Genomic DNA, 20,490 nt, shown 5'->3' on the forward strand with positions numbered 1-20,490 from the left:
ATTTAACCCAAACTAGAGAGGTAGTTCCCACTATAAAAAGATGTAAAAACTTTGAATTTAAAAAAATAAATGATATCTTATTTGCTCCAAGAAATGACACAAATAATAAGATTAAGGCTTTATCTAATACACAGATAAAATATTTCAGGTAAAATAAATTAAATCAGATTGATTAAATTTTATTATTTAAAAACTCTTTAAATTTTATAATGCTAATTAATAATTTTAAAGTTTTATAAAATGAATAAGAAATGAGAAAAGTAACATGAAATAATTTTTTTTTAATTAGTTAGATTTAAATAAGATAAGAAAGCATTTAAAAAGTAAAAAAAATAAACAATCGATCGATTGATATATATTTAACAAATAAATAATGTTCAAAATAATTTTTTGATAAAATATGAGGACTGTTTTATAAATTTTAAATAAATAAAAAACTAGTTTGTTTTGGTTGTTATCAAGTTTTTTTTTGTTAGAAAAAATAATCTAGAATTTAAGTAAATAAATGCGAAATTTTTTAAGGAAAAAAAGAGAAGTTTCTCTATTCTATTTCAAATACAAAAAAAATGAAAGGATATTTGGAAATAAAAGTATGTGTGTTATGTGCATAATTTGTTTAAAGTTTATTTTTAAGTTAATAAAATTGCAAAAATCTTATTTAGTTAGTATCAAACATCTATCTAGATAACAGCCAATAAATAATAAATACTAACAAAATACAGAGATTAATTTATCAAAAATAAACAATTTGTTTTTCAATATTGAAAAAGGGTATCAAACATTTCAGAAAATAATTAGCAAATACTACGTTTTTAGTTCCTCTTTCATATAAATAGTGAATTAGCTTTCGTTTTAGTTAGAGAAATTTATATCAGCTTTCTGAAAATTACATCATTGAAACATGAAATTTAAAATATTTGAATTCATTAATAGAATTAGACCTAAGCCTTTCAAGTGGCTTTAGAAATATTTAGAGATAGAAGACGAGTGGGCACTGTTTAAAACTAGCATGCGTCCTCACCGTGGAAAATTCATTTTGATGGGAGGAGTTCTAATGTTCCCTATTTATAAACCCATTTTGGTTAATGGTTATCATTCAATGTTAAAATAACTTTCAAAAAATTTGGATAAAAATGAACCTTTACCTAAAATAGCTGAGAGCTTTGGCAAGCAGCTGATAACAGGAGTGTTTTAAGATACTGAAGTATAAAGAGAAAGTGGGATTTTTGTATAGGATTTAGTAAAGAGACAATTAGTTTTAGATGCTGTATTATAATTACTTGTATAGAGCATAAAAAATCCTATATTTTTGGAAGAAAGTAAAGTGTTCGGTAAAGAACTCGTTATAGATGTATTAAAAGACGAAGAAACCCTTAAACATACTTTAGATTTGCTCCTAAAAGTAGTAAGGGATTAAGAGTTTAAATAAGAATTGATTGAAACACTTAAATACACCTTTTCTCAGCCAGAGGTAACTGAAGTAATAGTTGAGCTTTTTAAGAATGCAATAGCTGACGAGAGATGTAAAAGTCAACTAACTGCTACCTTGGGCTCTACAGTAAATGATGTTTTAATGGATAAAGAAACTCTAGAAAAGCTTAAATTATTTACATATTTCTTACTTGAAAGTGAAAGCAAGAGCCAGAATGGCTCAATTAAGTAAATGATTGATATGGTTGTAGATAATGTAATGAAAAAAAAATAAGAAAATTCAAAAGAAAACGAATTCAATAGAATATTCAAAGAAGCATCAAAAGATTTAGATTTAAAGCAATCATACGAAGAGCGCTTAAAAGACCTTAAGGACAAAAATTAGTAAAACTTAGAAGATTTATATTAACAGTTTAATGCTGATAAGAATAAAAAGAAATTTTTCTTCTTATGAGATAGGAAAACAATATGAGAATAGATATATAGATAAATAGATAGATAAACTAAAAAAGTTCATAAATAGGCAAATCTTTATTTGTTGCCTGTCTAGTTTATACATACATACATAAATTCATTCATTCATTAATTATTTTTGGAATAAATTATTTATGAGGGAAACAATAAAACGAAAAACAATTAAATACTTTAAATATAAACAATTAATTCTCAACTTGATTCATATGCAATCCTCATTTCTAATTTTTAATTAAATCGATTGATTGCTGGTATAGTATGAAAACAACAGCTAAATAGTTGAAACTAAAATAAATAAATAAAAAAATACTAATAAAATTTCAATAGTTTTTCTAATATGAATTTTATAACATTTTAAACAAATAAGCATTAATTAAGCGTAACATTATTTATATTGCAATAAATTTCTATATTTTTGTATTTATAAATCTATTTTTTATTTCTCACAAATAAAAATTTAATTCCTTGTTTTGCTTGAATACATGCATACTTAATTGCTTGTTTAATTACTTAAATTCCTTTGCTTTGATTTTGATTTTTTTGATCAGATAGATAGGTAGGTAGATAGATATTTCTAAATTTTAAATACAAACTTTTTTTAATTTCTGTCTAAAAAAAAATTATTTTGCTTGGAATATTTTTATTTTATGCAATTTTATGATGAAATTCTGAAAAACTTAAAATGAAAAAATTAAAACCATTTTTATGAAATAATTTATCAAGTGCATTTTTATAAAGTTATTGAAAATTAAATGTAAATAAATTTGGAATTAACACGTAATCAAATTGAAAGATATCCATAATATCAAATTAAAAACAATAATATTTATAAGTATTAATTGAAAATTATTATTAATATTCATTTAAGTGTTTCTTTGTATAAACAACAAGCAAGCAATCAAGTAAATAAGGACTCGCAAAAGAGAGACATATAAAAGCAATTAATTTTTAGTGTTTAATTTGATAAAATGTACAATATGTCAAATAGATTAAACCAAATCACCTTCTTTACAGGAATGGTGTTGTGTAATAATTACTAATACTTTATTTAATAAATCAAAATATCTCAAATAAATTAATAAATATGAAAACAGTGGTTTTTTCAGGATTAAATCTCTTTATTGGATAGTTCCACTTGAAAGGAGAACCCGTAGTTAACTTTAATGTAAACTAAGTTAGGAGATTGTAAAATAAATATTTGCAGACACAAAAACTCAAAGACTATTTTTTTTTTTTTTTCAATATTAGATTTAATAGTCAATAAAGAGGATGGCAAGAATGCTGGATTAATTTTGAAATAGGAGTTGGTATGATTGAAAAGATATTTTGCTAATATTAAAAATTTATAAAAAAATAATTTTAGATTTAACAAATTACTTAACTTGGAACTCAAAATTCGCTTATGTTTACCTTAACGTATAATTTAAGAGCAAAGATGGAAAGGTAATTTACCAAAAAGTTTAAAATATCTTTTTTATTACTCATAAAAAATTTAAATAATAAATTCTTAAAAACGAAAAAAAAGTGAATCTATTGATTTCTTATTGAATAAAAATATTTTATCATAATTATATCTTGCTTAATTATTAATTTGGAATATCTGAAAATAAATAAAATATTAAATATGCAACAGAGTTAACATATAAAGATATTAAGCAAATGTTAAATTATAAATATTTATTTATTTGATAACAAAATAAAAAATATGAAATAACTAAAAACAAACTCAATAAATAAGCAATGTGATATTGTATTTATAGCTTATTCAATATAATTTTAAAGTTTATTTATTTAGTTTTTTTATGAAGTTGTTTCTGAGAGTTTATCACATCCCTTATTTTTATTGAGCATGATATATGCTTTGATAAGTTCTCTACTGATTAAAAAATAACAAAGAGTTTAATAAAAAAATTAGCTTCTTAGAAATGAATAATTAAAATAGAAATTCTAATTGATATTTTATAAAAATAATATGAATAGTATTTATCTGAAAACATAATTTGGGATTCTCACATTTAAAGATAATTGTAACCTACTGTCTTCGATGGCCCTCTTTAAAAATATGTATAACATTTTTATTAGTTAAATGCTTTGTATAATTTCAAATATTTATTAAATAATAGTATGAAAAAGTTAATTTACCTTCAAACAAGCTTAACATTAAAAACTCAAGACATGAATATGCTCTTAGAGATGTCTACAGCAATTTATTAGGCTAAGAAGTAACCTTCTAAGTATGGGTTGAAATTACTCCTATTATCGGAAATATCTTTAGAGTAATTTTTTAGATTGTTTTGTTCAAAAATATTCTAATAAATACATATATATGTTTTAATTTATCATCAATATTTATTTATTTATTTACTTTTTATTCTAAATTTTAGGAAAAGATCTATGAAGCTCCTTACACTCTTCCTAACTAATTAGTCTTAAGAGATCCTTGAAAATTTTTTCTATAAATAAAAACTATTTTAAATAAATATTGTAAAAAAAAAAACTTTTTATTTACTGCTTTCTTTTAAGTTTTTGATTATTCTGAATTTAAATTATCTGCAAACATTAATTTTGAATTCTCTTGCAAAAAATATTTTTTTAATTTTGGAAATATTTTAATTTTAAATGTGAAAATGCTAATTTAAAAATTTGTTGAAAATTGAATAAATTTTTGGATTAATTCGTTTTTCATCACCTTAATTAGATATTTATTTAATATTTTATGATTGAAAAGCAATCAATTAAAAAACAAAAAAAAACAAATTTTTTAATTAATTCATTCAATCTTTTGTATTTAATAGCACTAATTTGAATGCATAATACTATCTTATTAAAACTATTAAAAACGATAAATCTCAAAACATAATTAATACAAATAGAATTATTAATTAATTGCTAAGTCTTTATTAAAACAAAATGAAAATAAGCACAATTACAATAGCAAAAATTTTTGTGCTTTTAGCACTTTTATGCTTTACAAATGTTTAAGCAGCATAAAATCCTAGCTAGAAACTAAACAAACTTAGCGGATCTATAAAAGCATGTAAATTAATTAATTATTAATTGAATTATTTTAATAAATAATTTATGATTTAGTGGCTATTATCATAAATGATGCATTCAACAGTAGAGTAAAATTAGGAAATCTTGCTATCCTAAAGTAGTTAAAAAAATAACTTGTTGAAATAAGATAGGAGAGTGATTCTTCTTAAGAAGCAGGTAATTTAGTTATCAATACAAAAACACTTTTTTTACTATTTCTGTATAAAAAAATAAAATGTAAAGCTGCTAAAATAATAAATATGAACAAGGATACTCTCATTTAAGGATAAATGATCGTAAAAAAAGACTCTAAAATTGATAAAGTTATTGCAAAAGATAATATTTTAGTAATCAATTTCTCATGCATAATACAAAATCTAATTATTTTACTTAAATTTTATAAATAAAGATATCTGAAAATTTATACAGCAAAACTACTGAATCTACTCGCATATAAACTAATGATCTTTATATTAATTCTATTCATTCATTAAACTCAGAAGATTCTATTATTATTGCTGGAAAAATTGTCACAAAGAAGCTTACTGCAGGTGATAAAGCTAATATTGCTGCTCTTAAAGTCAATGGTATAGCTTTATGTTTTCATTATTTTGAATTCCTACATGCAATTATTTTTATACCATAAAGAAAAAAATATTTAATTTATGGTAACAGTCTACATACAGCTTTTATAATAATTTAATAGTTATCAATTAGGTTTTCACTGCATTTTTAATTAATTAATTATTTTTTTAAATATTGCAAACTAGGCTAAACTTAATGGTCACTTATTGAACATGAAGATTTTGAATCTCATAATGCAAATCAAAGTGGATAATGGAGTTTATTGTAGCAAAACAGCTGCTAAAACTTAATTTAAAATAAATTTAATGGTGGTTATTGTAAAGTTTCCTCTTAGTAAATTACAAAAGTTTTTAAAGATTTGCCAGAACACACTCAGATAAAATTAAGTGGAACTCTTCATGCTTTTGATAATTGGGAAGGAGAAAAGCTTTATGTTTAGGTTAATGGCAAGCAAAGTATTTAAATTTTAATTGTGTGAAATAAATTGAAATAAAATTTTTATTAATTAATAAGTTTGGAGCAAAAGCATAGATAACTCAAGAGGAGTATCAGTGTGTGGAAATGATTAATTTGATTAAATAAATATGTAAATTTATTTTATTTTAGTTTTTTCAATATTAAATTTTTTGCTAAAGTAAATTTGAAAAGATTCTTCTAAACAGTGATAATGAAATAGAAGTTACTTTTGGCTCTGAATTAAAAAAAGACTCTTGTGATGCTAGTTATGCAATTGATGATATAATTTTAAGTGTTCGTTGAATTTAATTGTATTTCTCTTCATTTATTTTAGTGTAAAAATAATAAATTAAATATTTCAATTTCAAAATTCCTTTTTTAACTATTTTCATTTTTTAACATTTTTAAATCACAAATTAATTTACAAGGATGGATTTGGAGTATTATTTATTTATTTATTTTAAACATAATTGATTCTTTTTATTTTAAATGAATTTCATTTAATTTTAATAAAAAGTTTTATTTGTTTTTATTAAAAAATTAAAAATATAAATTATTCAAAAATATATTTTTGTTGTAATTTTTTATAGCATTTAAATTTGTAGAATGGTTGGTATACTGATTTTAATATTAAAAGATAAAACAAATAGAGTTAGTAAATTCATTGAATTATATTTTTTGATATAATAAAATTTGTATGGATATAGACACATTATTAATTAAAAATTAAATAATATACCTTTGCAAATCTTATTTGATCTCAAAAATATTTACTGCTTTATATAGTATTAAATAAGTTAAAGATTTTAATAAAAAGAAATTTAATTAATAAAAATAATTTGAATATATATATATATAAGATTAATATATTCTTAAAGAATAAAAAAAATGTCGAAATAAACAGAGAAATAAATCTAAAATTAATCTTTAAACTCTGCAACCAGTGGGTAGATAGATGAGGGAAAAAAATCTGATTTTAATTTTAAACATGAAAGTAGCTATAGTTCAAACGAGAGTAAATAACTTTATTTATTTCAAAGTAGAAGTTTTATGAATAAGCTAAAAAGTGCAAATAAACATAATATAATTAATAATCATGATTAGGCAATTATTAGCTTTCATTTTCTTATTTATTTATATTTATAAACTATCAATTTAAGTATACTAAAAATTATTTTTCTGAATGAATTTTTATCAGTCAAAAAACGAACAAAATAAACCTTTTTCTATATTTTTATCTTCCATAATTTATAAAAAAAATATATTTTTAATATCAAAAGAAGATTTAAAATAACTCTTGGAAATATCAGATATTTTGAATAAAAAGAAATAGCCTAGAAGTAATAAATGGGAATTAGTAAACTCTGTTATGAACAATTTGAAAGATGACTCTGATAAATATTTAAATTAGCGCTTTATTGTTTTGGAAGAAAATTGTTCTTAAAATTTTTTTAAAGATAAAACAGTTTCAAAGGGATCTAAAAGCTAAAATAATTCCTCAGCTGATTAATTAAGCAATTTATCTGACAAAACAATTTAAAAAGCAAATTTTGCTTAATCTAAAAATGACAGTAGCTTAGGAAATACATTTTAAAGTTAAGAAGAATCAAATTACATTACTATTCACAAAAAATCTTCAAAAGGATCAAATCAGAGCAATAAAATATAGGAAGAAATTAAATCTAATAAACTAGCAAGTAATTAAATAATATAAGCTCAATCAAGTCAAGAAGTTTCTGCAAATGCAAACTCAAAAGATTATTCTGTAGTATAAAAAGTAAATTCAGAATCCTATGAAATTGAACAAAAACTTAGTACTTAATCAATTGGCAAAATTACTTCGTCTTCTTAGTCTGATGGAAAGGACTATACTTAAGAATATTCAATATCTTCTAAATCAAATAGTTTATCTTTATCATCTAAAGAATAATATAATTCTTCCAATCAATCAGATACAATATCTTCCAAATAATCATATACTTCTTCAAATAAATCGTATACTTCTTCAAATCAATCATAGACTTCTTCTTATCCATCATAAACTAATTCCAAGGAATAAAATGCTTTATCTAAAGATTCTTGCAACTCTTCAAACGAATCAAAATATTAACCAAAAGATTCATTCACTTCTTCAAACGAATCAAATAATTAATCAAAAGAATAATTTAATTCTTCTTAATAAATGCTTAGTTAGCCAAAGGAATCATTCACTTAGACATCAATAAAACATTAAAAAAAAATTAATTAATATTAAAATTAAGAAAAGCTAGCACAAAATATGCAAGATGACTTGACAAAAATTGATATTGAAGAAGACAGTGAAAATTTTGATGAAGTCATAAATGATTAAAATATTGATATTTTAAAAGAAGATACTTATATGAAAATTGATTAAGTTATAACAATAGATAGGAATAAGGCATATTTGGCAATTAGCAAGAGTATTATGAAGTTTAACGAGTATTTAAATCAAAATAAACTTAGAATGCTGTCGAAATAGACTAAAATCAATTAGGTAGATTAATTAGAAGAGGCAATTGAAAATTTAAAGTAATCCGAATAAAATCATTACAATAAATAATTAATTCAATAAATAAGCGATGAGTTGAAGAAAAAATTTATTGAAGAGGATTTAAAAGATGAAGAAATAATAATTAAAAACAAATTTCTTATTGAGTAAATAAAAAATTAAGTAAAATGTACTAACAAGAAGTACATAGAAAGAATCTTTGTTGCAATATATAGACGAAGATACAAAATAACTAAATATCTTACATCTGGAGGACAAGCAGACATTCTTATTGGAACATATTTAGATGATACAAATTAAGAAAAGGAATACGTGTTAAGAATAGTTTCTTCAGATTAAGATACTTACGATTACATAAGGGAAGAATTTGAGCTTGTTAACAAATTTTAAAAAGCATCAAATATTATCAAATATTATGATTCAATCTATTTAGAAGATATATACACTGGGGTTTTTATTGTAGAAAAATGCTCTGGAAGTCTTACAGATACACTTAGAAGCAAAAGAAATAACAATGTTAATTTCACTGAGTAAGAAATATTCAAAATAGTTTTTGATTTAGTGTAAGGATTGGTAGAAATGAGATCATATAATATACTTCATTAGGATATTAAACCAGATAATATTTTAATCAATCGAAAAGGAAATTATATATATTCTGATTTTGGTTGTTCTAGTAAGTTCTTAGACGGTCTTGCAGAGAATAAGGGTTTCACGATGAAATACTGTGCTCCTGAGCAGTTGATTGAGGAATACTTTACAAACTATAAAGCAGACATATATTAATTGGGTAGAACTATTTAACAGGTATTAGAGCTATATGAGAAGTTTAGAGGAGTATAAACAAAATTCATAAAGGACCTAAATAATATTATATTTTGTAATATGTTACAGGATTAACAAGATAATAGAAAAGAATGTGTGGATATTTTAATTCTTTTATCTGATTCAATAGTAGAATCGCAACAAAAAAGCTACGCAGATAAATTTATTGTGTGGATTGAAGAGCAAACAAATAAATAGCAGATTATTTAAGAAAGAGAAACTAACTTCAGCTTAAAATCTTTGATCACATTTCATTTTATTTGGTTTTAATTAAAGCTTTTTTAAGGAGGATATCAGCTCCTTATTTAAAAAAAATCAGAATAACAGCTTTTAAATGAAATAATTGAAAAAATTTACACTGATTTTTCTGCACTCAAAAATACTCAAGGAAATATTTAATTTTCATAGCATTTAACTTCTCTTTTAGAAATTTTATACAGCTTGGTAGAAGTCTTCAATTAATAAAATAATTGTGAGACTGTTTACAAAATCGCTAGCTTTTTAATGAAGATATCGGAAGAAATAGATCATCAAAATGAAGAACTGTTTGAAAATGCAATTAGATATTTATAATAATAGATGTTTAAAAAAGTAGATTTTTCTAAGTATTTAGATTAAATTGAAGATAGAGCAGAATCTTAGAATAATTGTTAACTATACACTTTTTTAGCCTATGAATATTTTCATAATGATATAAGTAAATCCTTTTACTACTCTTTGAAAGTCCATGCTTAGAATTATTAAAAATATGTTGAATATAGTTAAACTTAAAACCTAAATAAAAGTGATTTTTTCACACTTGGCTATTATTATTTATAATCATTGTTCTTTATTACTCAAATATTTACTGAAATAAACTTGGATTCAATTGTTATAAATCATATCTAATTTATAAGAACAATATCTAATAATTTAAAATTAGGAAAATTATTTGAACGATAGTGGGCTAATTTGGGATTATCCTTTTATAATATGAAATAATACAAGAAAGCTTTGGTATTTTTTCAAGAAGATATCAAACAATAATCTTCAGAAAATCGTAATTAAAGTTTTAATTTTGCTTACTCTAAGTTCAAAATTGCTTGTTGCTATTTCGAATTAGGATAGTTTGAATCAGCAGAAAAGGAATTCTTAGAGCTTGAGGAATTTTTTGAAAAGCAACTTAAAAATAACTAATACTTTTACACTTGTTTTATAAAAATAAAAACTTTTTCATATTTAGGTGTTAATTTTGATAATAAAGGTTAATTTAAATAATCTATAATTTACCACTCAAAGGCTCTTTAAGAATTAGAAAATCTAAATAATAAAAAACATACACTCTATCAGGCTTTTTACCCATACTGTTTGTTTAAGCTTGGTATGTGCTATTGCTAGCCTGACACTTATGATTAAAGTCAATCAATAATCTACTTTACTAAATTTTTAGAAACTACGAAAGAAAAAGACTTATGTGAATTAGATATAGATTAAAGATAGGCAGTAATAGTTTCCTTAAATGGTTTGGCTTATTTTTACTTTATATCAAACAAATTCTAGGAAAGTGAGTTATATTATACATAACTTATAAGGGTATTTATATAATTTAGTGATTATGGAAATTAAATTTTCGAAATAGGCATTAATAATTTGATGACAACGATGATTCAATTAGATTAAACTGAAAATAATTTTTATCTTAAATTTATAGACTTAGTAATTGAAGTCGTTTAAGGTAAAAAAATTACAGATGATTAATAAAAAAATAATATAATAGAAGATATATAAACAGCCTTTTAATATAGTAAGGAGTTAGAATAAGAGGATATGTTTTTAAAAAATAACCAATTAATCTCTCTTTTAGAGCATTTTAATTTAAAAGAAGAAATTTATATAACAATACTAAACTACCAAGCTTAAGTTTTGTTTGAAAGTGCATAATATGATCAAGCTATTATTTTTTATGAAAAATCCCTTCCTACTATGATAAATATTTACAGTCATCCAAACGAATTTGTAGCAATTGTTTAAAGCGGTTTAGGTATGGCTTATCACTAAATTAGATAATTTTAGGTTGCCATCAACTATTACAACTCTGCTTTAAAAACCATGAAGGATTTAGACTATTATGAAAACGAAGAAACACATTAAGACATGATAGATTGCATTGACAGAATTTTAATCTGCTTTCAAGGATTTGGAAATACACCTTTAGCCCTTGAATTTTATTAAAATTTTGAAGATATAATGCCATTTTTATATGAATAATCTCATCCCTCAATAATTAAGTTCAATTCTTAATATGAAACTTGCAAGAAAAAATTAAATTCTTTATGATAAAATAAAATTAAATTAAAAATGAGTAAGTAAGTAAGTAAGTAAGTAAGTAAGTAAGTAAATAAGTATCTTTCTGATTTCTTAAGTTGTTTGTTTGTTTGTCTTTACATGTTTGTAAGAAAATTAAAAATAAAATTTTATAAAAAATTTTTTTCTTTTGATGAACTCATTTAATAATAAAATATATCTAATAGAAAAGATTTGTTTATTATTAGGATATTATTATCTAAAAAATAACTATAAATAAATAAAAACATAATTTAAAATTTATAAATTAATGAAAATAAATATTTGCTTTCTCTATTTATCTTATAATTTTTTAATTTAATTGCGTTGTAATAATTAAATATTTTCATTATTTCAATTACACAAAAAAAAAAATGATATAACAAAGATAGCAATATTACAAAACTCTTTAGGAAGTGATTAATAAATTTATCTTTTTAGTATTCAAATTTTTAATTTATATAAATAAAAGTTTCTAAGCTCCTCATAATATGATTGCACTTTCCTAAAAATTAATCTATAGTAAATTTTATACACTTAATTAGTTTGTTTTTAATTAAAATTTTAAATATATTTAATTCAAAAATTACTGTATTGCTAGTAAAGTATTTGATAATTAACTGTAATTTATTTTTTGATCAAATTATTATCAATTTTTTGAAATAAAGTACTCTAATTTTTATGGAAGTTAGAGGAAATACATATGTACATTGATTCATTTTTGAAATAGATACTTTTCAAATTTAACTTTTAATTTTTTTTAATTATTATTTTTTTCAAGACAACCTTCATTAGATTAATAAGAAGGATCCAATTTAGGTGAAGGAATACAAAAATATACTAATCTTTAAAGAGCCGTGTTTAATTTATAGTAAGCTTAATAGTTTATTGAATTTATTAGTTATCAAATATGTATTAAAAATAGATTTTTAATGTAAATAAGTAAGGAATTTACAATTTGTATGCATTTAAAAATATTTTTATTTGAATAATACCTTTAAAATAGATCATTTAACAATGGCCTTATTAATTAATTTATCAAATAAAATAAAATAGAGAAAGATATATTGGTGATGAAGGTATTTCACTTTTTGCTTCTGGATTAGCAACATGTGCTAGTATTTAAATATTAACTCTGAATTTAGTGTAAATTTTTTATTATTTATTTATTATTTATATTTTTTACAATCAATCAAAGCAGCTAAAATTATTTATTATTTTAAATTAATTTATTTTATAAAGAATTCATAAAAAATAATATTCCAATATTTTATAAAAGATACAATAACATTAGCAATTTAGGTTCCACAAATTTAGGCTCTGCATTATCTAAATTGGTCAATCTTTCAAATCTTTTATTAATGTTAGAGTACAATTAGTTTAATAAAATAAATAATCCAATTAATTTTTAATAAAAATCATTCAAAATATGTAAAAGCTTAGTAATTTTTTTAATTAGAAAGAAATTACTTTGAATTTTTATTTAATCTTATAGAATTAATCTTTCATTTAATTTTAATTTTACTATTAGTTAAAATGAAATCAGCGATTAAGGTATATCATGTTTAGCCCAAAGATTAGGAGAGTGTACAAATCTATCAAATTTGAGATTGTATTTAATGTAAATCTATCTTTTTAATTTGTTCAATTGAAAAGAAATCATTTAAATAAATGTAATTATCATCTTCAAACCTAAATTTACAAAATAAAGATACCTTTTTTATTATTTAAGCAATACATTATCTTTTTTATTTGTAAATTTTATTTAAAGGGATAATTAAATTGGGGATTAGGGTTTATCGTGCTTAGGAAATAATTTAGCTAAATGCCAAAAGCTCACTATTTTGAAAGTTTTTTTATAGTAAATAAAAATTAGTTTAATTAAAAAATTTATTCTTTAACAATCAAATATTTAATAAATTAATTAATTAAATAAATAAATAAATAAAAGGTACAATAAAATTAGTTCTCATGGCATATCAAGCATGGTTTCAGGATTAGCTAAACTTAATTAAATTTCAACTTTAAAACTTGATTTTAAGTAGATTAATTTAATATTTTAAAAATATTTTATGAATGATTGATTGATTACTCATTATAAACAAAATAAAAAAATTAAATAAACAAATTTTTAAATTTATTTATGAGTTTTTTTTTCTGTTTTTATTTTTGAATAAAATCAAAAAATGTTTTATTTGTTCATGTAACTTTATCTATTATAAACTACATACAACTTAACTAAAATTAAAGTAGAGTGTTATTTGATGATTAAGGTTTACAAGATTTAGCCTAAGAATTATCCAAATGCACTAACCTCTCTACTTTGAAGCTCTTATTTGGGTAAATATAATTTAATTGAAAACTTTGCTTGCTTAATTTAAGAAATTAATAAAATTAATTTTGATTGAAAAAAGTCAAATTATAATTTTTTAACAGCTGTTTAATAAATTAATTGTAAAAAGTTGGGCTTAAATTCGTTGTAAAGGGGTATCATGCTTAATTGAAGGATTATCAAGATGCAATAAACTCAATTCTTTGACTCTAGGTTTAGAGTAAATTAAATTTATTATTCAATCTTAATAAAATAACAAAAGTAATAATTTTAGAGTTAAATGATTTATTTAAAGTAAATTGTAGTTATATAAGTTTATTATTTTTTATCGATCACTTTTTAGTTTATTTGCGTTTGAACTGTTTATTATTACTATTTTTAATTATTTTTAAATAAAATTTAAAAGATGCAATAAAATTGGGGATTAGGATACATCTAGCTTACTCTTTGGATTAATTTAGAACATTAATCTTTAAGTCTTAGATTTAAATTTAGTGTATTTTTATATTCAAATTTTTTAAATTTTTTAGAATTGAAGGGTTTTTTATCATATTTATTCTCTTACTTATTTATTATAGTAAGATTCTTTACTTTTTTATGCTTAAAATATGTTGTGTTATTTATTTAAGATCTTTCTTTATTTTTCTAGTCACAATAAAATTGGTGATGATAGAATATAATAGCTAAGTTCTGAATTAGCAAGTTGCGCTAATCTCTCAACTTTGATTCTTAATTTAAAGTTAATTTTGTTTATATTTTTATTAAAATTAAAAAAAATTTTGTAAAATAATTTAATTATTGTTGCTTTTTAATGAGTTATTCTTTAATTTTAAATCTCTTAATTTTTAGTGGAAATGAAATTAGTAGCAAAGGAGTATCAGACTTAGGTATAGATTTATCTAGATGTAACAGTCTCTAATGCTTGAGTATCGAGTTATGGTAACTTAGTTTTTTTGGTTTATATTACCAGGAAAAAAATTTCAATTTGTTAATTATTCTAAATCAATATTCAACTTTATTTTTTTATTATGGCTTATTTTTAAAATATTTTTTATTAATTTTCAAGAAATATTTATTTATTAAATTATATTTTTATTTATAGTGAAAATTTAATTAATGGATAGGGTTTATTGAATTTAGTAATTGGATTACAAAAATGTTCTCAACTCTCAAACTTATCATTTGATTTTTCGTATTCTAATATTTTATTTTAATTTATCATTTTAGAAAACTTTCAAATTTTCTTTACATAATATTTAATACTCAATCTATTCAAAATTATTTAAATTGATTGTATGACCACTTTCATTTTCTATTTTTAAATTTATTAAAAGATAAAATTAAATTAGTGATCTAAGTGGATAAGATTTTGGTTAAGCTTTGGCATAGTGTAGAAATCTCTCAACTTTGAAGCTTACATTAGAGTAAAATTATCATTTATAAAAATATTATTTTATTGAAAAAATCTATAAAATTTTTTGCAACTATTTCAAATACATTTTTTGCATTTTATTTTAAATGAGAAGTGAAATATTTGTTTGATTGTATTCAATTTTTATTTATTCTTTTAACTAAAATTTATAAATTATTTCAAAAGTAAAACTAATATTAGTCATCTCAGTGCATAAGAATTAGGATTTGGATTAGCAAAATGCTCTAAGCTCTCTTTTTTAACACTTTATTTATGGTAAATTTAATTTATTTATTTTTTATCATATATTTTTTTAAAAAATTTATTTAGATTTAATTAAAAAATAATTTCAAACTAACATAGCTCTCTCTATCTATCTATTTTATTGATTAATTATTTAACAAAACAATTTATAAAACACTTTTAATTTTTTATATTTATTTATTTATTTTAAAGTAGCAATACAATTGGCGAATAAGGCTTCAAAGATTTAATTTCAAAATTAACAAAATCAACTAGCATTCTAATTTTGAAGCTTTTTTTATGGTAAATTTATAATAGTTTTCAATATTCATTTTATAAAAAAAGTAAAAGTTTATAAACCATTATCTAAACAATAAATAAATTTGTGTTTTATCTATCTGATTTCTATTTTTTTAATTTTAATAAATATAATTTTTTTTTTAATAAAAGGGAATTATATATAAAAAAAGCTTATTTTTAAAAGTTAAACCTTTAAATCCATAAAATGAAAAGACTAGTTCAATTCAATCTTATTAATAGTTTTTCAAATTATTTTTAAACATAAGATAGTGATGAAGAAGATATTAAATTAGAAGAAAATGAAAGTGAATTTTGAATTTATCTTTTATGATTTATAAATTACTTGTGTAATAAATAAATAAATAACTATGATGTTTTTTTATACTGAGTTAGTTAATTCATGTGTAAATATATTTATATATACCTTATCTTAGATTTATTTTTTAATTTTAATTTGAATTTAATAAGAGTATATAAAAAGTACTTTAAATCAAAAAGTTAAAATTTTTTTAAATATTGTTAAAATAATTTATTTATGAACTAAATTTAATGAAATGAATAAAATTTTTAATAAAAATTTAATTATGAACTAAATAAATTTAATTAAAAGAATAAAATTATTTTTAATTTTTTATTTGAATTATTATATTATTTTTTTTAATAAAAAATTAAAATGCTTAGTAAATGACTTAATCGAGTAAAACAGTGCTTTTGAGCAAATTAGATGATCAAATTATAATAATAACTAAATCAGATTAAATTTTAAGAAAATATTCTTATTACAAATAATTAAAAAATATATGCATCATTTATAAAAAACTAATTAAATTTAAAAATTAGTAAGAATATTTAATAACAAACAAATATTATAAAAATATAATTAGAATATAAATAATCTAAAGAAAAAAGGAGATTAGCTTAAATTAAAGTTTATTTATAATTAATGAATAACAAAGAAGTAAAAATTCAAAAAGATTCACAAATATAAAAATAAATATGCTAATAGAACTTTGCAACTAAACAGGAGAAAAGTTTTTTAAAATCTGAAATGTATGAAAAAAGAATAAGCATGTTCGATTATGATGAAAATAAGGTAATTTAAAAAGAGGAATTCTCAAATCCTTTGAAATAAATACCTTATTTAGAAAATGCTATACCATGCTTACAAGAAAATTTTTTAAAAAGTTCTTAAAAAGAGTTATAATCCCTTTATTTTAGCTTGGAAGATGCTATATTTGATGACAATTCTCATCATAAGTCAGGATATCTTGACTAGTTTAGAACTCAAAATTAATATTATACAGTTGATGATATTTTTTGTATGCTTGAGCAAAGTTATTAATGCAAGATACTCATACAAGGCTAAGCAGGAGCTGGTAAAACAACACTAATATAATACATTGCGCATTAATGGAGCCAAAAAAATATACTTAGTGACAGGTTTAGTGAAATTTATTTCATATCCCTTAAAACTCTTTTGAATTAAACATGGGCTGAACAGTATATAATTGATTAAAAATATTCTAAGGAGTTTTAAATAAATCCTCTCAAATTTCTTATCCATACAAATGTTTCTTTAATGATTAATAATTAAGGTCAATAGAAATAAATACAACCTGAAGATATCAAGCTGTACAATGATAAAATTTTACTTTTGATAGATGGTTTTAATGAGATTACTTCTGTTTAAGAAGATCATATAGTTTGCTTGATTTTGAAGTAAATATTTGATTAACAGAATATCATTTTGACTTCAAGGACCAACACACTTTCAATTTACTGGAAAAATAAATTTGATATAATTTTAGAGAATATCGGTTTTAATAAGCTTTAAATACATTAATACATTGAAAACCACATAGATTAATAAATACTTTAAGCTTAACTATACAAAATAATCATAGAAAATAAACAATTGTACAAAATATCTTAGATACCTGCTAACTTGGCAATGCTTTGCTAAATAGTCTCTTTAATTAAAGATAATTTATAATCTTTAAAAATAGATGGATTATATTAGCTCTATAGACTATTTTTCCAAATGTTATTTGAAAAATTAGATTAATGTTTAAAAAATTAATCATAAAATGAATAAAAGCTATCTCAAATCGATTTAATTCGGCAGTTGGCGTATTCATGCTAAACAGAATAAATTTTAGAAATTGAAAGTCAAATTGATAAAGATGACGCAATTACAATAAATCATAATGAAAATGAGCAAAATGAGAGTTATTTAATTAAAAATTTAGATCAATTTGTTAATTTTGGATTAATTAAATAAGTCTTTTATGATAAAAAAGTATATCGCTTTACTCATTTGCTGTTTTAAGAATTTTTAGCGGCTGAATATCTTGTAGAAAAACTCTAGAGTGGAAATAAGTAAAAAAAAAAAAATGTTATTAGTTATATTTCTCAGCACAGAAATGAAGAGAGAATGCGGCAAGTTCTAAAATTTATGAGTTAAATTATTATAAATCTGGGAAATTAATCAATTTTAGACGAATTTTGGTATTCAATGAGTTGCAATATAGAAGGAATGCTTGAGTTCGATATTATCTAAAAAGTTAAGCTGTTGATGCAATTGATTGGAAATATAAATAACTCATCAGAAAACGAAATTAGAATTATCGATAGTACGATTCCTAACATAAACTAAATTAAAATTTTTATTGATTTGATTGTTTTATTCAACTTGAATGAATTCAAATATGAACTAATGCATTCAGGTTATAAAAGCCAAATAATATCTTCGAAAATATAGTCTCTGCTTGAGGGATTTGATAACACCTCAGATTTGTTAAGAGAAATTAAAATTTAGATAATAAATTATAATTTTGCAATAGACGTTGATTCTGTCGAAAGATATTATAATAGTTAAAAAGATATTTAATGCTGTATAAATTTTAATTAAAAAAGTTAATCAAAAAAGGATTAAAAAATATAAAATTAGAATGACTAATAAGAAGAATAATTCAAGTGTATTCAACAAGTTGATTAATTTTTAAAGGTTAATTAATCACATGAAGCATAGAATGATAAGTTTGTCTAAGAAATGATAAATAAGTCATTAGGCTTAAATATGGCTAATTTTTATTCCTATATTGATCAGAATATTTTAGAGTAAAGTATCTTAGATATACTAAACAAAAAGGAGACAGAGACTTATACAAAAAGTATTGCATTAAAAATAATTATAAAATAATTACAAAATTAGTTTGATTTTAACAATAAATATTATTAAAAAATATTTGATTGGATTATTGAAACAGAAATAAGTTATTAAAGTAATTTACAAAAAATTACTAAATCTAAAAGAAACTCTGATGAATTTAAGAATACTCAAGACAGAAATGTTGAATCAGAAGATATGAATTAGCAAGCAGACTGCTTTTATTGCTAAAATTATGAATTAATTATGAGATAAAATGAAGAAGTTTTACATGAATAAATGATTTTAATTCTTAAATATTTAAATAGCTTCAATTTAAGTAGCTTCTATCAATGCTTGAATAGCATGACAAAGTATTTGCTTCATTACTAAAAAAATTTACTTCCTTTAGCCTTTGAGATAATTATTTAAGCAAGGTAACTTAACAGTCAAAATTATATCCACATAAAACAAGGCTAGGCAACTCTGCATGAACTGGTAAAAATAGTTGCTAATCACGTATTAGATTTTCCAAATTTTTTGCAAATTTGGAGAACTTTTACAGATGAAATGAAGAATATCCTTTTAGATAATTTGGAATGCAGTCAATGTCTAAAAAAAGAAGCTAAAGAATACCCAAATTATATAAACTTAATTATTTAGTATGCAAACAATTAAACCCATAGAGATTAGTTAATTTATAAGTTTTACAAATTAAATTGCCAAACAATTAAAACACCATTCCTAATGGAACTACTGACAAATATTTCTGACTAATAATTAAAAGAACAAATCCTCATCGCTTAGACAGATATTTTAATTAAAAAATAATAATAACAATTTAACTGCGAGCTATTTACCGATATAATCTAATTGATTAAATAATATGGAAACCATCAGGTTTAAATTCAACATCTTGAATAGCTAATAACATATTATTTTAGCTTATTAAATGTCTTTCCTAGGTATTTTTAAAGCGATATTATAAAATAAATTTAAAAAATACCTTCGATAGAAGAAATCAAACATAATTTATTATTTTCTTTTATTCAATTTATGAAAAATCATACAAATTTAGAATATCAAAAAACTGATTAGACAGATGTTTATTAAATACTAGAAAATAACGCTGAAAACTTAATAAGCTATTTAGACTCTCTCTTTCACTAAGATGGAAGGTTCCATTACTTTTCTCTAGATCTCTTTATATAAATTCTTTTAATATAAAATTCTAAAAACTTAGTCAATTCTTTGAAATTTCTCCTGAAAAATTTTTTCTCATACTATTTTGATTAAGAATAAAAAATAATTTAAAATCGTCACGATGAAATATTCTAGATAATTAGTAGCATTTCGTTACCTTATTCTCTTTTGATCCAAACCATAGATTTCTTCAT

At 21.3% G+C, this 20,490-nt stretch overlaps 6 protein-coding genes across 6 annotated transcripts; all 6 read left to right on the plus strand. All coding sequences in view use genetic code 6, as the record gives it.

The window, feature by feature from the left end:
* Nucleotides 1–901: 901 nt before the first annotated feature.
* On the plus strand, nucleotides 902–1,885 carry TTHERM_01213930 (hypothetical protein; the record flags this gene model as incomplete). Its single annotated transcript, XM_001027023.1, has 1 exon — nucleotides 902–1,885. The coding sequence occupies one exon, from the start codon at nucleotides 902–904 to the stop codon at nucleotides 1,883–1,885; it is 984 nt and encodes a 327-aa protein (XP_001027023.1).
* Nucleotides 1,886–2,716: 831 nt separating this feature from the next.
* TTHERM_01213920 (signal peptidase subunit protein) lies at nucleotides 2,717–4,468 on the plus strand. Its single transcript, XM_001027022.3, has 7 exons — nucleotides 2,717–2,931; nucleotides 3,000–3,090; nucleotides 3,154–3,212; nucleotides 3,269–3,348; nucleotides 3,886–3,969; nucleotides 4,029–4,181; nucleotides 4,290–4,468. The coding sequence occupies exons 1-7, from the start codon at nucleotides 2,874–2,876 to the stop codon at nucleotides 4,347–4,349; spliced, it is 585 nt and encodes a 194-aa protein (XP_001027022.2). The 5' UTR covers nucleotides 2,717–2,873; the 3' UTR covers nucleotides 4,350–4,468.
* A 347-nt stretch (nucleotides 4,469–4,815) lies between these two features.
* Nucleotides 4,816–6,285, plus strand: TTHERM_01213910 (transmembrane protein, putative; the record flags this gene model as incomplete). Its single annotated transcript, XM_001027021.3, has 7 exons — nucleotides 4,816–4,942; nucleotides 4,996–5,118; nucleotides 5,185–5,288; nucleotides 5,351–5,528; nucleotides 5,712–5,981; nucleotides 6,040–6,112; nucleotides 6,162–6,285. The coding sequence occupies 7 exons, from the start codon at nucleotides 4,816–4,818 to the stop codon at nucleotides 6,283–6,285; spliced, it is 999 nt and encodes a 332-aa protein (XP_001027021.2).
* Nucleotides 6,286–6,870: 585 nt separating this feature from the next.
* On the plus strand, nucleotides 6,871–11,653 carry TTHERM_01213900 (Serine/Threonine kinase domain protein; the record flags this gene model as incomplete). The annotated part of the gene is made up of 2 exons (XM_001027020.2): nucleotides 6,871–6,997; nucleotides 7,263–11,653. The coding sequence occupies 2 exons, from the start codon at nucleotides 6,871–6,873 to the stop codon at nucleotides 11,651–11,653; spliced, it is 4,518 nt and encodes a 1,505-aa protein (XP_001027020.2).
* A 380-nt stretch (nucleotides 11,654–12,033) lies between these two features.
* On the plus strand, nucleotides 12,034–16,261 carry TTHERM_001212889 (kinase domain protein; the record flags this gene model as incomplete). The annotated part of the gene is made up of 18 exons (XM_012798483.1): nucleotides 12,034–12,075; nucleotides 12,132–12,181; nucleotides 12,441–12,530; nucleotides 12,716–12,805; nucleotides 12,939–13,028; nucleotides 13,191–13,280; nucleotides 13,431–13,520; nucleotides 13,611–13,700; nucleotides 13,910–13,999; nucleotides 14,122–14,211; nucleotides 14,398–14,487; nucleotides 14,641–14,730; nucleotides 14,841–14,930; nucleotides 15,094–15,183; nucleotides 15,326–15,415; nucleotides 15,589–15,678; nucleotides 15,859–15,948; nucleotides 16,096–16,261. The coding sequence occupies 18 exons, from the start codon at nucleotides 12,034–12,036 to the stop codon at nucleotides 16,259–16,261; spliced, it is 1,608 nt and encodes a 535-aa protein (XP_012653937.1).
* A 732-nt stretch (nucleotides 16,262–16,993) lies between these two features.
* On the plus strand, nucleotides 16,994–19,866 carry TTHERM_01212890 (NACHT domain protein; the record flags this gene model as incomplete). Its single annotated transcript, XM_001027018.2, has 2 exons — nucleotides 16,994–19,697; nucleotides 19,757–19,866. The coding sequence occupies 2 exons, from the start codon at nucleotides 16,994–16,996 to the stop codon at nucleotides 19,864–19,866; spliced, it is 2,814 nt and encodes a 937-aa protein (XP_001027018.2).
* Between the last annotated feature and the right edge of the window lie 624 nt (nucleotides 19,867–20,490).

This window comes from Tetrahymena thermophila, assembly GCF_000189635.1.
Source record: "Tetrahymena thermophila SB210 genomic scaffold scf_8254584, whole genome shotgun sequence".
NCBI classification, from domain to species: domain Eukaryota; phylum Ciliophora; class Oligohymenophorea; order Hymenostomatida; family Tetrahymenidae; genus Tetrahymena; species Tetrahymena thermophila.